Source organism: Thamnophis sirtalis, unplaced genomic scaffold (genome assembly GCF_051295495.1).
Source record: "Thamnophis sirtalis isolate CommonGarterSnake01/CBP01778 unplaced genomic scaffold, rThaSir2_p1.2 scaffold_12, whole genome shotgun sequence".
Classification (NCBI taxonomy): Eukaryota; Metazoa; Chordata; class Lepidosauria; order Squamata; family Natricidae; genus Thamnophis; species Thamnophis sirtalis.
Genome location: NW_028261392.1, coordinates 29,805,531 through 29,821,934, shown reverse-complemented (window position 1 = coordinate 29,821,934; position 16,404 = coordinate 29,805,531). Strand labels below are relative to the sequence as shown.

The 16,404-nt window shown below is 35.7% G+C and overlaps 1 protein-coding gene across 6 annotated transcripts in view; it reads right to left on the bottom strand.

Moving 5' to 3' along the window:
- The window catches only part of MCF2L (MCF.2 cell line derived transforming sequence like), a 107,603-nt gene that overhangs the window by 79,911 nt on the left and 11,288 nt on the right, over positions 1–16,404 (bottom strand). The window contains exon 1 of one of the 6 annotated variants that reach the window (XM_087726357.1): positions 898–1,120. The exons of the other annotated variants lie outside the window; for them this stretch is intronic. Within the exon in view, the coding sequence (XP_087582483.1) occupies positions 898–976 (79 nt within the window). The 5' untranslated portion in view covers positions 977–1,120. Of the gene's footprint in view, positions 1–897; positions 1,121–16,404 lie in introns of those variants that run through there. 6 annotated transcript variants of the gene reach the window in all.

The window sequence follows — 16,404 nt, the reverse complement described above, 5'->3', positions numbered from 1 at the left end:
CAAGACAAACAATACTGCTTATTTTGTGGTATAATAATTATTTTTTTTACAATCTATTACCTGGATTATATATTTGAAGTAAAAAGAAAAAGTACTCTATAAAAGCTTTAACTCATTACTACTTAGAGTTATTATAAATCTAAAATAAAATAATTATTTCTCAATAGCATACAGGCTGTAGAATAAAAAAAACTACCACACAGTTGCCTATTTGTATGAAAGTATACATATAGAAAAAAATGCTTTGGAAAAACTAAAATATCTATCAAATATAGGATACATACATTCTTAAGACCACACTCATATCAGATTTCCAATCTACAATAATTCACAATTAATATTCAGAAAGTTCTTCTGTGTTTCTATATGATTCTACAGGACAAACCATTGCACACAAATAAAAAAATGAAATGATTTTAAACATTTCACTTTTAAAATTAAAAACACAGAAACACATTTTAGATAGAGACATTAAATATAAATAATGCCATTTTAACAGATTCAAACAAGCCAGTAAAGATGCAACCTAACCATTTGCTTTCAACCCTTTGCATTTACAACAGGCATTTTCAAGTTTTAATTTTAGAAGACAACCCTGGAAGAACACCATGCATCGGAGTGGAACTGATTTCCTTGAACAAGATCAATCTATGAATATCTTTCAAATACCTCTATATTGCAGACAACCATAATTTATTGTTACAATAGCTGTAAAAAGGCATGCTAAAATCTTACTCCCAATTAACAAATAATCACCTTTCTCATCAGCACAGCTAAACACGATTGAGTAATTATTCCTATGACAATTTGATTCAAATAAAAGATCCTATCAAACACAGAGATAAATCCCATATGCCAAATGCACAAACATAATTTAAGGCAAGCAGGTCTTCCTACCAATATTCAAGGAAACAGAATACAGTCTCCATATGAATTCTTCTGAAGCCATTTCTTCGGTTTTCTGCCAGCATTTCATTGTCAAGCATTAACCAAGAGAACCCACATTTCAGAATACAACAATGGGGAACCTACAGCCCTGCTTTAGTGCTGCATTTCAATTAACTCTCTCTACACAGATCCTCCAATCCAGCTCAAATGGAGGGGAAGGACTCTTCTTCTGCATTGCACCGGCAGAAGGATGCTCTTCAGTACCAGAGGCTTATCGTGCAATCACATTAATATCACTTTAACATGTTCACTCTTTCCCTGTGACGTGTTCCCCCTCTCTAGCTGAAAATATGTCAGAATTAACGTGATGCTTTTTTTTTAACCAGTTATTTCCCTCTGGAAGATTAGAGTAAGCATTTCTCAGGGATCTGCATTAGAGCAGCAGATAGAGCTTGTTACTAACTGTTGTTCCCTTGCAAGAGGAAATATAACAGGGCACCCACAGAGAATATTCATTCTCTAAGGTGAAAACAGAACTCTTAACTCTGTTTCAATCTCTTGTCCAATATCAAAGCAGATTTGTATCATTTTCATTTTGGTTACCTGAAGTTTACGCAATTTACAAGCACATTAATTAATGCAGGTGTTCTGCTTTTTAAAAAGGGACCATGAAACAGTGTAGGGATAGAGAATAATTAGACTTTGCATGGATAGTCATAGTTTCAAATCCTGGAATTTCAAGACAAGAGTATAAAAAATCCTATCTGAAGCTCTGAGAAACAGGTTGTAGTCAGTGCTTACAATATTGGACTAAATAAAGTAAGGATAAGGCAATTTCTTAGATTGACATCCAGTAATTCTTTTGAGTTGTTCTTTTTCAACAGAGAATCTCCATCTAGAAATCTAACTACATTCAGTTGGTTAATGATTCTACCCAATTGGGGAAATCAATTTAATAAAATGGTGGCTATAACCTCTATCTGTCCAACAGCTTTAATCCAACACTAAGTGCAGAGACAACTACCGTAGTGGGTTTAGAAAGATCTCAGATGAGTTTTCAATGGTTCTTAAAGTCAAGGAGCCTCTTCACCCTTTTGCTGATTTAAGATAGGATTTTCATTTATTCAATTTGGAATCTACCTGACTCCTAAAAAAAAACCCTCTGGTGGCTTACTTTTTTTTTCAAAGGCACTGGGAGCAGAGCCACATTGTTGATTTCTGGAACAGTTGTGGGGTGGAAGCCATATGAATTTCTGGGATTATATTTTTCCAGACAGCAAGTGTAACAGCAGAAAAGGTGCATTACATATCACAATAGATAGCATGGTTTGATTGAGATTGAAATCTTAATTTCACCGGGAAATTTCATTGGGTATATATTGAAATGTTGTATACCCATTTCTAAAGCTGGCAGAGGTTTTCTGGGCATAAATGTCTGGTGTTTAGTATCCTTTCTTCTTCCCATCAAATCTGGGAAGCCACATATAGGACTTTTTCCAAAACAGTTTCCTTCAAAGTGGGTGAAAATTAAATTTTGAAAAAGGAGTAAATGAACTGGCTAGAATAGATTGTTTCACTTCAGCATTACGTTGTTAAATGAGATTATAACCCAAGCATATGTTATTCAGAAGTCAGTTATATAACTTCTTTGAGTTATAAGCGTTATGAATGGAAAATACAAGATATTTTCATTTCCACATAAAGTAGATTTATCCAATCTTTTTGAATGCAACTCTGAATCAGTTATGCTCATCATTACAAACAGTTATTGATAGATGAACCTAATCAGGATGGCTGCCACAGGAGCGTGAATTATATTCCAATTTAAAAACAACATATTTGATCTGTGATATCATACACTAAAAATTATCATACGAATACCTGAAGATAATAACAAGCAACTTGCTAAAGAAATAGTAAAGGACTGCAGTTTTATGTATACTTACATAGTAGTGAAATTTCACTCACTTACATAGAAACTGAATACAAAAGTTACCTTGGCTCGTTCCCTCTATACATCTACTTCCCCACCAACACCATCATATATGTGCTCTCATTCATAACATTTCTGATACCACACTTAGCAGCAGAGCTTGTTTTGTTCTGTTTCATTTTTGGCAGCTTGCCTACCATTGCATAAGCCTATCAAAAGCAGCTAAGGCTCTTTGCTGATGCTTGTGCTTGCACATGGGGTTGCTAGCTGAAATAATAAGGACAATAATAGCCACTGATGCTACATTGAATGAACATTCCAGAAACAAAACACAACAGTAAACATGCAATGCAGAAACACATCAAATGTCAACAAGTCATATCTACAAGATGTCAAGCTTCTCCCCTGGCTGGGTTGGAATTATCTTCAATCAGAAACAACATCTGATACTATGGGTGAATTTCCTTCACAATCTCCCTTGACATTGAATTAAAGGGTAGGAAGCGAGGAAGATTCCATAATGCTGGAAATAAAGTTGTAGAGTGAAAGGCAGATCTGTCTCACATGCTATTTTCAAACATTTTAAACTGTAATAAGGACAGAAATCTTGCTTCATACCCGTCAGAATTTAATTGACTTTTAAAATATATATTCTTGGGGGAGGATAAAGCTTTCTAATGAAATTGAAGGGCACACAACCACACACATACTAGCCTCCAGCTCTTTCTACTATTTCTTGTATTAAAAGATGTTCAAATAGAAGAAGTATGCTTAAGAAAAGGGACTGCAGGAGGAAGAAAGCAAGGCAAACATTGTATATTTCTCATCTATATGGGGATTTTGATGTTAGAAATAATTAACATAATTAACAAATGATAACAGGAAGGGGAGAAAAACCATTTTAAGAATATATAAATTTACCATTCCAATACTTGGATTTATATACATTACATACTGCCTGCTGGACCAATCTGTGTAATAAATTTGGTTTCTTGATTTCTTTGTAGCCGAGGTGGCGCAGTGTTTAAATGCAGCACTGCAGGCTACTTCAGCTGACTGCAGTTCTGCAGTTCGGCTGTTCAAATCTCACCGGCTCAAGATTGACTCAGCCTTCCATCCTTCCGAGGTGGGTAAAATGAGGACCCGGATTGTTGGGGGCAATATGCTGACTCTGTAAACCGCTTAGAGAGGGCTGAAAGCCCTATGAAGCGGTATATAAGTCTAACTGCTATTGCTATTTGTACACTTTCACAATGTTAAAAGAGACAGTGGTTATATTTTCCTCTCTTTGATTGAAACAGATTATCACAATTGTATGCTATGCTGCCTTCTAAAAACACCTAGAAGCCAATATATTTTTTAAAAGAATGTTACGTTGCAAAGAAAAACCTTTCAACCAGTTTCATGCAATCTATAGTTTTTCAGATGTTCTGGGTAACTTGTACAATTCTTAGTCATGATATGGAGGGCTTATGAAGGTTGTAGACTAAGGGTGTCAAACTCGAGGCGTCACGTTGTTGTCACATGACATTTTGTGACATTTCCCCCCTTCGCAGAGCTTGGGTGGATGTGGCCTGCATGTGACGTATCTGTCCTGCAGGCCACAAATTTGACACCCAGTTCTCTGATTTCAATTTTCTCATTTCCGCACATTCCATAATTTTTTGAATAATTTCCTCCTGCATTGGTATTTTCTCATTTTTCCAATTTTTTGAAAATACAATTCTAGCTGCTGTTAAAACATTTACAATCAAATATTTCAAGTCTCTATTATATATTTCTGGTATAATTCCCAATAAAAAGTCTCTGGTTTAAAGTCTATATGTTTTTGTGTCATTTTCTTCAACCACATATGGATCTTAGTCCAATATCTTTTAGCTTCTGCGCAAGACCACCACATATGGTAATATGAACCCAGTGTCTGATGACATTTCCAGCACTTTTCTGGTTTATTCTTGAACATTCTTGCTATTCTCACCGAGGATAGATGCCACCTGTAAAACATCTTATACAAATTTTCTTTATATGCTGTTGACATTGTCATTTTGTAATTTTGAGACCACAATTTCTGCCACTTCTCTAATTTGATCCCATGCCCAAAATTTTCCCCCCAAGCTATCATAGTTCCTTTAACTTATTCTTCTTCTAACTTAACCTCTAGTAAGTGTCCATAAAGTTTTTAAATTACTTTTTCATCAGTACCCATCAAAATTTTATCTAACTCAGTCATTTTATCATAAAAACCTTCCTCTTTACGGTCCTTGTCATATCTAGATTGTATTTGCACATATAAAAACCAGTTCATCTTTATACCTTCCTTTTCCAGTTCTTGCATAGTTTTAAGTTCACCCTCTGCATTCAATATTTCACCATATCTAACTGTTTGTTCCTTCTTGTATATTATTGTATATGAAAAGGCTTCAATAGTTGATAGACAGACTGGAATTTTTAAATAATATTGTCTTTTAATCTACTCCCAGTTTAGTAGTAAAGCCTCCCGTAGGTAATGTCTTCTCAATTACCCCTGTGTTTTAGTTCCCTTGTACCATAAAAAGGCATGCCATCCCAACAATAGATCATGTCCTTCACGGGTCAATAATCTGGTATTCCTTGTGTTATCCAGTTTTTAACCCACATCAAACTTGCTGCCTGATGATATAGTTGCCAATTGGGCAGGCCCAATCCTCCTCTTGTTCTTGCATCTTGTAACAATTTTAGTTTTATTCTTGCTTCCCCCCCGCCCCCACCATATGTACTTCAACACTATTTTATTTAAGTCACCAAAATATTCCTTCCCTAGTCTAATTGGAATCATCTGGAACAGATATAAAATTCTAGGTAGAATGTTCATTTTAACTTTCATCGAAAGTTGTAGATTTTCTCATTTCTTCAAATGCATCGCGATCTGTTGTTTAAGTTTATAGTAGTTGTTGCCTTTAAGAGTGCTGCATCTTGCTGTTAAATATATCCCCAAATATTTAACCTTGTTCGTAACTTGCATCTCCAAGATTTCTGCCAACTCTTCTTTTTGTCTTGTTGGCATATTTTTTGTCAAGATCTTCGTTTTGTCTTTATTTATTTTTAATCCTGCTACTTTTCCATATTCTTCTATTCTTTCTATCAATTTAGGTGCTATTTCTAATGAAGACCAAGTCATCTGTGAATGCTTGTAGCTTGTATTCTTCCTTTTTGATTTTCATTCCTTTTATTTCTTTTCCTTCTCCGACATTTCTATTTAAAACTTCTAATGTTAAGACAAAAAGTAATGGTGATAACGGGCAGCCTTGTCTCGTCCCTTTCTTTATTTCAATAGACTCTGCCAAATCTCAATTTATCATTATCTTAGCTGTTTGTTTATAATATATAGTTTGTATGCCTTGAGTAAATTTCTCACCAAAGCCCATCTGTTCAAAGCCCAATTCACGTTGTCAAATGCCTTCTGAACATCCAAAAACATCAATGCCAATTGTTTTTCAGGATGTGCCTCATAATATTCAAAAGTATCTAAGATTATCCTCATATTATCTTTAATTTGTCTCTTTGGCAGAAACCCATTTTGATCAGCATGAATGAAACTACTTAAGTATTTTTAAAGTCGTTCTGCCAATATTGAAGCAAACAACTTATAATCTAAATTTAACAGGAAGATTGGTCTGTAATTCTTAATTTGTAGTAAATCGGCCTCCTCCTTTGGTAAGTGTAATATATGCTTCTGACTGTGATTTGGGTATTCTCCTCTCTGACATCACCTCATTCATAAACTTCTAATAATGGAAGAGACAACGATTCCTGTAGGGTCTTATAGAAGTCCTCTGCTAGCCCATCCGGGCCAGGGGCCTTCCCGTTCTTTTGTTTTTTAAGTGCTTCAGTTAGCTCCATCATAGTTATTTTGCCTTCTAGCATTGTTACAGTTTCTTTGGGTATCTGTGGTAAGTTGGCTTCCTGTAAGTATTGTTTCACTCCTATCTCTTCTGTATTCTCATGATCATATAGTTTACAGTAGTAATATTGTATAATTTTTTTCTTCTCTTCATTCCCATAACAGGTTTGCCTTTGATCATCCATTAACTGCAGTATCTTCTTTGAGTCTCTCTCATTTCTCAGTTTGTATGCCAACCATCTGCCTGGTTTATTAGTATTTTCAAAGTAATTCTGTTTAGCACCCCTAATTTTTTGGGCTAATTCCTCTTTTTCCATTAACTCAATTTTGTGCTTAATTGTATCCATTCTTACTTTAATGTCCTTCTTTTATGGGGAATTCTGTAGTTCTTTTTCAAGACCCTTATCATTGTCAAGTCCTTTAAGTCCTTGTCTTTTCTTTATATTTCTCTTCCTTGTATAGTCAATTATCAGGCCTCTGGTGTAGGCCTTCATTGTGTCCCAGAGGTTCTGCATTGATGTCTCCTCTTTTCTATTTTCTTTAAAGAAAAAGGCCAATTCCTTTTCAATTTTCTGTTCAAAGTCTTTCTCTTTTAATATAGTGTTGTTTAATGTCCACCTAGATCTTTTTCTTTGTCCTTTCCATTTAATTATCATTGGGTTGTGGTCTGCCCAAGTACTTGTTTCAATCTCAATTTCCTGTATGTTGTAGGCTGATTCAGTCGCTACCCATATCATATCCATTCTAGAATAAGATAAATGTATGTTTGAATAAAAAGTATATCGTTTTTTAATAGGATTTCTCTCTCTCCAAACATCCTTTAAACCTGTCTCATGGATCATTTTAAAAAAGGCTTTAGGGAGTATCTTTCTATTTGACTTTGTTGTTTTTTGTGAGTTATAGTCCATATTCTTATCTACAATTTCATTAAAATCTCCCATCATACAAATATTTAAGTAATCCAAATACATTATTTTCCTGTGTAGTTTTCTGTAAAATTCATCTTGCTTATCATTAAATGCATAGATTGATATTAAAAGATATTAGGAACATTTTCTTCTTATTGTCCATAATTTCCACCATCAAAATTCTTCTATCGTCATCTATATAAATTTGTTCCACTGGGATTGTATCTTTCAAGTAAGGGATCACTCCTCTTTTCTTACAGGTTGCCAATGAAGTAAACATTTTCCCCAGCTTTGGTTGCCTTACTAAGTATTCATGGTGCTTTTGAATATGCACTTCTTGTAGACAAATTATATCCAAATTTAGTTTCCCTAGTTTGTGAAATATTTTCTTTCTTTTATTTGCTGAATTAAGGTCATTTATGTTAGTTGAAATCATTTTCTTCTCTTCCATATTTATGTTTTATACATAGGATTTATTGCTCTGGTGGCTCAGAATGTAATTATTCTTATAGACCTACATAAAGAAACTATATTTTCCACATAATTATGTTTCTCTTTTAATGGTGTATGCTTTCAGTATTCTCATCATGATATACCCAGAGAAGAACAAACTGTTTTTCCCTGTTTGGTTACTAGTTTTACTACAGAAATTCCATTTTCTTTAAGGAGCTTGCTCTGCTTGCCCAGATATCCTCTCCTTAGGATGGGGCTTTCTGTATCATTTTTTCTAGTGATGTTTTCTCACTAATTCCCATCACTTCTTTATGAGTACTTGGAATATTGTTCTTTAGTTAGCTATGAAGGCAATTTTTCATTTATCCACCTTTAAGAAAATGGGAATAAATCATACAGGATGTTATTTTTTAAGCAAGTAGGATGAAATAATGAAATACATGATCTACACAAAATTGACAATCATACCAAATATAACTTTTCTGTGATGGCAGACAGATATATCTTATATAGAATGAATGACCGTATGAAAATTATTTGAAGAAGCAAATTTGCATCAACGCAGATCCAATATCTTAAATCTTGTATTTTTTTCTAAAATGCAAAATGAATATCACAAACTTTCTAAGCCTGTGGAGTTCTGTACTGTCGTTCAAATACTTGTCCCAGGAATCATATTAACCTTTTCTGCAGCTTTTCTGGTATCCCAATACTTCTTTACTAAATAATTTCATATTTAATTTATGTCTCTATTTGTTTAAAATAAGGGAAGTTTTTAAAAATCCCCAATGACATAATCAAAAGCAATGTGACAGATTCAGTTAAGGGCAGACTCTTCACAGTGGAGTGGTTACCTTGGAAACTGAAATGGTCACATGTCTTGCAACAGGAAAGAACATTTCTCCTGCAAAATCCAAGCTCACTTGGAAAAGATTTAAGCAAATAATTTTGCTAATGTTAAATAGCTTTTATTTCAATATTAAATTACTTTTATTTTAGGCATTGCTATTAGAAGTTCTATATAGAATATATACATTCTGTCTTATTTAAGACTGAAGCTTTACAATAAGTGTTTTTCAACTTTTGGCAACTCCTACCCTCAAAACGACGCTATAGAGCACTGCACAACTAGACACAAGAACAGTTTTTCTCCGAATGCCATCACTCTGCTAAACAAATAATTTCCTCAAAACTACCAAACTATTCACTAAGACTGCATTACTATTACTATTAGTCTTCTCATCATTCCTATCACACATCTCCTCCCACTTACTATTGCAGGACTGTAACTTTGTTACTTGTATCCTTACGATTTATATTTATATTGTTTCCTGATTGCTTATTTGTATCCCATGACTATCATTAAGTGCTGTACCTTATGATTCTTGATGAATGTATCTTGTCTTTTTATGTACACTGACAGCATATGCACCAAAGACAAATTCCTTATGTGTCCAATCACACTTGGCCAATAAAGAATTCTATTCTGTTCTGTTCTATTCAGGTTGTGTGGACTTCAGCATGGCTGAATTCTGGGAACTGAAATCCAGACAACTGAAAGTTACCAAGGATGGGAAACACCTGCTTATATTGTATAGTGCAGTGTTTTTCAACCTTTTTTGGGCAAAGGCACACTTTTTTCATGAAAAAAATCACGAGGCACACCACCATTAGAAAATGTTAAAAAAATTTAACTCTGTGCCTATATTGACTATATATAAAGTAATTTTCCCACGGCACACCTTACACTATGTCACGGCACACTAGTGTGCCACGGCACAGTGGTTGAAAAACACTGGTATAGTGAAGTCTCCTTTCCTCTTCCCTTCCCTTCCCTTGTAGTCACCAAGCCTATTATGCTGACTCAATAGCAGCACCTACTGGTCATTGTGGCTAAATACAGTAAACTTGATATAATTTCAAATATCTCAGACTATTTTGTTACTTTTTCTTCTTGTGCCATATCCATCATTGGACGTTGGCGAAACAAAATATGAACAATGCAGATAAAATCTAAAACTATGGAAACCTAAAGGCAAAAATCCACAACTCTCATTTATGGGACCAAATAAGCATTAGACCATAATCAGAAGTGTTTAAACAAATGCTTTTTGTTATGAGTACAATCCACTATATATGGCTATTAGAAAAATGCTATATTTAATCATAGGCTTTTAGGTGCTCCAGCTGTAATATTTACAAACATTAGTGTAAGATAGGAGATCATTATTATGCTTGCATTAAAAATACACTATGAAACTGAAACAGTAATTTATTATGAGATTTCCACCCTGACTTTAGGTTGACAATTTTGTGTCTTAGCAACTATATTATTCTAATTATCTTTTTTTTTGCTTCCTTCCTCCCTATCCACACCAGATTGTACTTGTAACAAAGGAATTTGTTCCAGATGACAAGATGAGCGGCTTTAACCACTAAGCCATTTTGCTCCCTCAACAACTTATCACCATCTCTATACTACAGTATAAACATAGCCATTCTGCTCATAATGCATAGATTACAGCCCAGGAGGAAATAGGACAATCTGCAATTTAGACCCCAGTGGGAGGTTCTCTCAAGTGTGGATGTTAAGTTTCTAAGCCTAAAGGGGACGTATAGTTGACAGTTGAACAAAACATAAGCATGGCTGGAGCGCTGCATATACACATCAACTCATAATATGGCAAGTGGTGGAAGCGCTCATATTTGGCCACAAAATCCGACAACTTAAATCTTGCTCTAGGATAAGCCCTTCTCGAGAATTGTGTCAAGCTCATTGACAATTGCAAACTAAGTCTAATAAATTCACTTAAAATCTTTTCTATTTATATCTCATTTTCTGTCTTTAAAGAAATCCCCCAAATCTTGCCATTCAAACCTATTCAGTAACAATCCAATAAAAATTAATCTCATATAGACAAGCAAAATCTTTAAAAGAGCATCCAGATGGCCTGCCTTCCCCCTCCCCTTGTGCCTCTGCCTCAGTCTGCTGCCATTGACTCTCATCTTTCCCGCGGCCTGTGCGACACATCCGGTTGCGTGCTTCCCCCTGACTCTGCCTGCTATTTGGACAGGCAATAAACTCACTTGTGCTGCATGGGTTGCAGCTGCTGCCGGACACTGTTGGCTCCTGCGCCTTCACTGACTGGTGCTGCCATCCCTCTCCGCTGCCAACCACCTTAACTGGGACTTCTTTTGGGGATAGGGCTTATATTAAGAACACACTAAAATCAGGATAGGTCTTATTTTCTGGTTAGGTCTTATTTTCAGGGAAACACAGTATTTATTTTCTAAATATAAAAACATAGTTTCACCAGAAATCTTTCCCATAATTAACACTATTGAGCAGCTTCAGAGGTATTTCACGAGAAGAGTCCTCCACTCCTCTACTCACAATAGAATCTCCTATGGCACCAGGCTTGAAATTTTGGGCTTGGACAATCTGGAACTGCGCCCCCTGTGGCTCGATCTAAACATAGTACCCAAAATATCTGCTACAATGTCTTGCCTGTCAACGACTACTTCCGCTTCAACCACAATAATACACGGGTGAACAATCGATACAAACTCAAAGTAAACCGCTTCAAACTCGATTGCAGAAAATACAACTTCAGCAACAGAGTGGTCAATGCCCGGAATGCTCTACCTGACTCCGTTGTTACAGCCTTAAACCCTCACAGCTTCAAGCTCAAACTGTGTACCGTGGACCTCACCCCATTCTTAAGAGGTCCGTAAAGGGAACATGCATAAGTGTACCAGCGTGCCTACTATCTCTGTCCTACTGTCCCCATTTATCTGTATTTACTTCCTTTGGCCATGTTTATGTTCATACCTATACTTGTTATCTTGTACATTTGACAAGCAAACAAACAAACAATATCATTTAAGAGCTACATTTACTAAGATTCTAAACTGAGTATCTCAGTCTATACATATCTACACATATCCAGAATGTTTACTGCAATCGAAAGAGCCAATTTTGTGCTATTATCATTTGAATGTAATTTGAAATATTAGCAGTAGAACACTGTATTTACCTTTTTTCCAAAGGTCTTTTTCTAAAAGATCTGGAATGCTTAAGCTTTGAAGGTACTTTACACAAGTATCCTCATTCTTCCGGAGTACTTTGGTCAGAGGTAGCTGTGCTTTCCCAAATATAACTGAATAACATCAAAACAGTGATTGAATCTAGGATATATTACATGTAGAGGATGTGCTGTTTTACTGAATGGCCTTTCCTCTGTTTAATCTTAAGTCACTGACTATGCTGTGTATACCATTCATAGTAATTTAGTCAGAACAGCAATTTGTGCCTAAGAAGCACAAAATCTGAATGTTAATACTGAAGGAGAACAAGGATGAGATAATACATACAAGGCACGTGAGATTAAACAAAGAGAGAAAATATGGGCATCTGCGTGTATAACACTCTGTTGTTTCAGAGTTTTTCAAATCCAGATAAGATCCCACAAGAAAGAAGTTGTTTTTAAAGTCATTCTTCTATAAACATAATTTTCACACTGAAAAAAATCACTTTGTTAGGCTGTAATGGAAAAATCCACAGAAACAAGAAGAAACAAATGATTTCATAAACTACTTTGCTCAATTTCTTACTGATATAATATATACTATACTATAAATGTATCATTTTTCTAATTAATTTTTCATCTTTTTTCAGAGTAAGAATTGAAGCATATTCAAACAATATGTCAATTCATTCACCTGTTCTATCTGTATATTTATTTAGCTGCCTGAAATTAAGTACAGATTCCAGTTAGCTTACAAAACTGTTAAAAATATTCTAATTAAAAATTAAATCAGTATTATAACATAAAACTAAAAACTATGAATTTAAGTGCTTTCATGCTAGGTTAATCCACAAAGGCCACCTGAAAGAGCCCTGTTTCCACCGGCTTCCAGAAAGCTATCATACTTCAGAGAACGATTTGTTGCAAACAAGGGAGCTGCTGTAGAAAACATTTGTTGTTGGGCCCCCCTACGCTATAACTTCTGGTAAGTGGATATCCTCACAGACTCTCCCTAGGTGTCCAAGTAGATGGGACAGAAATTACTGAAGAACAAATAAATAAAATATTTAGGCAGTGAGCCAAATCTGTAATTCAAAGAACTCCCTTCCCCCAAGATTACAAGTCTATGGGGCACAAACCCATCAAGAGTCAAAGGTAATAATGTCCTGATGACTTTGTGGCTCTTTCCTCCCTCTGCTGAGGCTCTGTCACTGGTCAGCGCCACAATTTTGAGAGGAGCTTTTTTGGGGGGGGAGAAAAGCACAGTGCGCCAGGAGAAGACTCTATGGCAAGGGGAGGGTTTTCCAGTTGTCTCCACAATTGATAGGGCTTTCAGTTATGACAGGTAGAGGAAAAAGTACACTGCGCTAGGAGGAGACTCTATGGTGGGGGAACTGAACTTCCAGTCAGCTCCAGAATTGAACAGGGGGCTTCCGGTTAGGACCTTTGTGGCTCCCAGTGTTTTCTTTTCTGTGGGAAATGGGTCCAAATGGCTCTTTGAGTGTTTACGTTTGCTGACCCCTGACTTAATAGATTTTTTTCACTTGCAGACTTTCTACCACCCAAATTTCACATTACCATCTTTCCCCTGAAATAAGCTCTTGGCCTTATTTTCAGGGAGGCCTTATTATTTTTGAGGTACATGAGGTGGTGAGCGTGTTCACCTCATGGCTGTTGCTGTGTTGCAATATTTCTGGGGAGAGCTTATTTTCAGGGGAGGGCTTATTTTAGCCCATGTGCTCAAAAGCCTGATTGGGATTATTATCCGGGGAGGACTTATTTTTGGGGAAACAGGGTATTACAAGTAGTTCTCAACTTACAACAGTTCATTTAGTGACCGTTGTACATTACAACATCTCTGAAAGTGACTTATGACCATTTTTCACACTTACAAACATTACAGCTTCCCCATGGTAATATGATCAAAATTCAGATGCTTGGCAACTGACTCATATTTATGATGGTTGCAAATGCAGCTTAACAACTGCGGCAGTTAAGGTCATAAAATGGAACACAACTCACTTAACAAATGTCTCACTTAGCAATAGATATTTTGGGGCTCAATTGTGGTCGTATGTTGAGGACTACCTGTATTGACTAGAAAGATTAGCAAAAGAAAATACTGTAGAATGTTCTATAGCAAGGTGTCAAACTCGATTTCATTGAGGGCCGCATCAGGGTTGTGTTTTAGATCAGGGGGATGGTGTGGCCAGGATGGACGTGGCCAGCTCGATGTCACTCATTGAGGCTCCGTTGTGGGCCACAATGGCCTTCTGCAGCCCTCTGCCAGTGAAAATGGAGCTCAGAGAGGCTGTGTGTGACCCACCCAGGCTCCGTTTTTTCTGAGAGAGGCACCGCAAGCTGGTCCTTCACTGTTTCCAGGATGGGCCCACAGGTTAGATCTAAGCACCCCATGGGACGGATCTGGCCCATAGGCCTTGAGTTTGACACGCCTGTTTTACAGAATAGAACAAGGACCAAATTGGTAAAACTACAGGAAATTAGATGTTACATAAAGGGAAATAAAAACATCCTAAGAATAAGATTCATATAATATGAGAGCAGACAAGATATGACTCTCTTTTATGAAAATAGTTAAGCAAAGACTAAAAAGTGTATAGCCATCTGTTAGATAGTTTTCTGACATTTTATATCACAGATGGCAAATACTGATTGTGTATTAAATTACCTCCAAGTTCCTTCTAGCTATGTGATTTTTAGAACAGAAATACTTTGATGATTTCTTTTGTTTTTTCATTCTCCAATGTGCACTTGATGTCATGCCATTAAAGCAGACTACTGCACTGATCTATAGTTTTTTTTACATAAAAGACAATGTAACTATTTTTGTTTCATAGAGCTCCAAATTAATAATGGGGCATATGTTAAAATAATGCAGAGTCAGGGAAAATTCTAGTTTTCCATAAAGGAAAAATATCCAGTTTGATATAATTTATTGGATTTAGCTGATCATTTTCAATTTTGTGAAGGCACTCTTATATATAAACATAGCTTCAAAAGTTGCATAAAAACATTAACTGCTGTGTGAAAATGTGATGTGCATTTTTAACTAAGTGATATGTATACTATGGTACATTTTCCCTACCATTATTTAGATTATATGCAATTAGAATATAGCAGTGTTATATTTGAATAATAATAAGTACAATCCTACATTTGCAATTTTATGCAATTTTACACTGTTTATATTAACAAATCAATAATCAGCAGGGATACAAATTTAATCTCATATTTAAGATCATATTTCGTGTGTGGAAATTCCCTATAGGACAAGGGCAGTACAGGCAACATCTATTTTAGTGTGGAAATTAAGATGATTGTAGATGAATTCTAGAGTTAAATGGCTAAGTTCAGATAGCATCCTGTACCATAATGTATATATATATACTATGCTTTGTTGCACATGAAAGGTTGGCCTGCTTCAAACACAGCACTAAGGCAGAAATTATGGCACACAAAGAAAACATGGCATGAGGTTAACCCCCATCCCCCAAACTAGAGCTTAGTATAATGTGTGACCTCATTTATGATCAGAGTTGCTTCATTTAATTTATTTTGCTTTGTATGTTGGGATAGAGTCTGCTGGCCTGGTGCAATTATGCTATCCAATTATCCTGTAATTCCAAGCAGATTTTAATTATGTAAATTCATTGATGGAATCTGTATCCTGAATTCCATGGTTTTTTTAAAAAAAAGTTATCTTTCAAGTAGCTCGTGTCAATTTATGTTCGCTTTAACCACCAGGCATTCTTGAATGTGCAGAGTGTTTAATTTAATTATAGCTAGCAAGATTGTTTTACAATTAGCCACTTTGTCCCTGAAAAAGAGAGTTTAGGTGATGTTAATTTAGCTTCTTCAATCAAATTTATGAATAAGGTAGTCCTTGACTTACAACCACAATTGAGCCCAAAATTTCTGTTGTTGAAGCAAGGCAGTTGTCACGTTTTGCCCCATTTTACAACTTTTTTTGCCACAGTTGTGGTCTTTAAGCAAATCTGGCTTCCCTCGTTGACTTTGTCAGAAGCTGGTCAGAATGAATGGTTGCAAATGATGAACACAGGATCCCAGGATAGTGGAACTGTCATAAATACATCCCAGTTGCCAAGCACCTGAGTTTTGATCACACAACTATGGGAATGCTGCAATGGTCGTAAGTGTGAAAAACAGCCATAAGTCACTTTTTCCGTGCCATTATAACTTCAAATGATCACTAAACAAATGGTTGTAAGTCAAGGACTACCTTGTACCTTAGCAATGTATTCTTGGACTGCTTAAATGTAAAAGTAAAGGTTT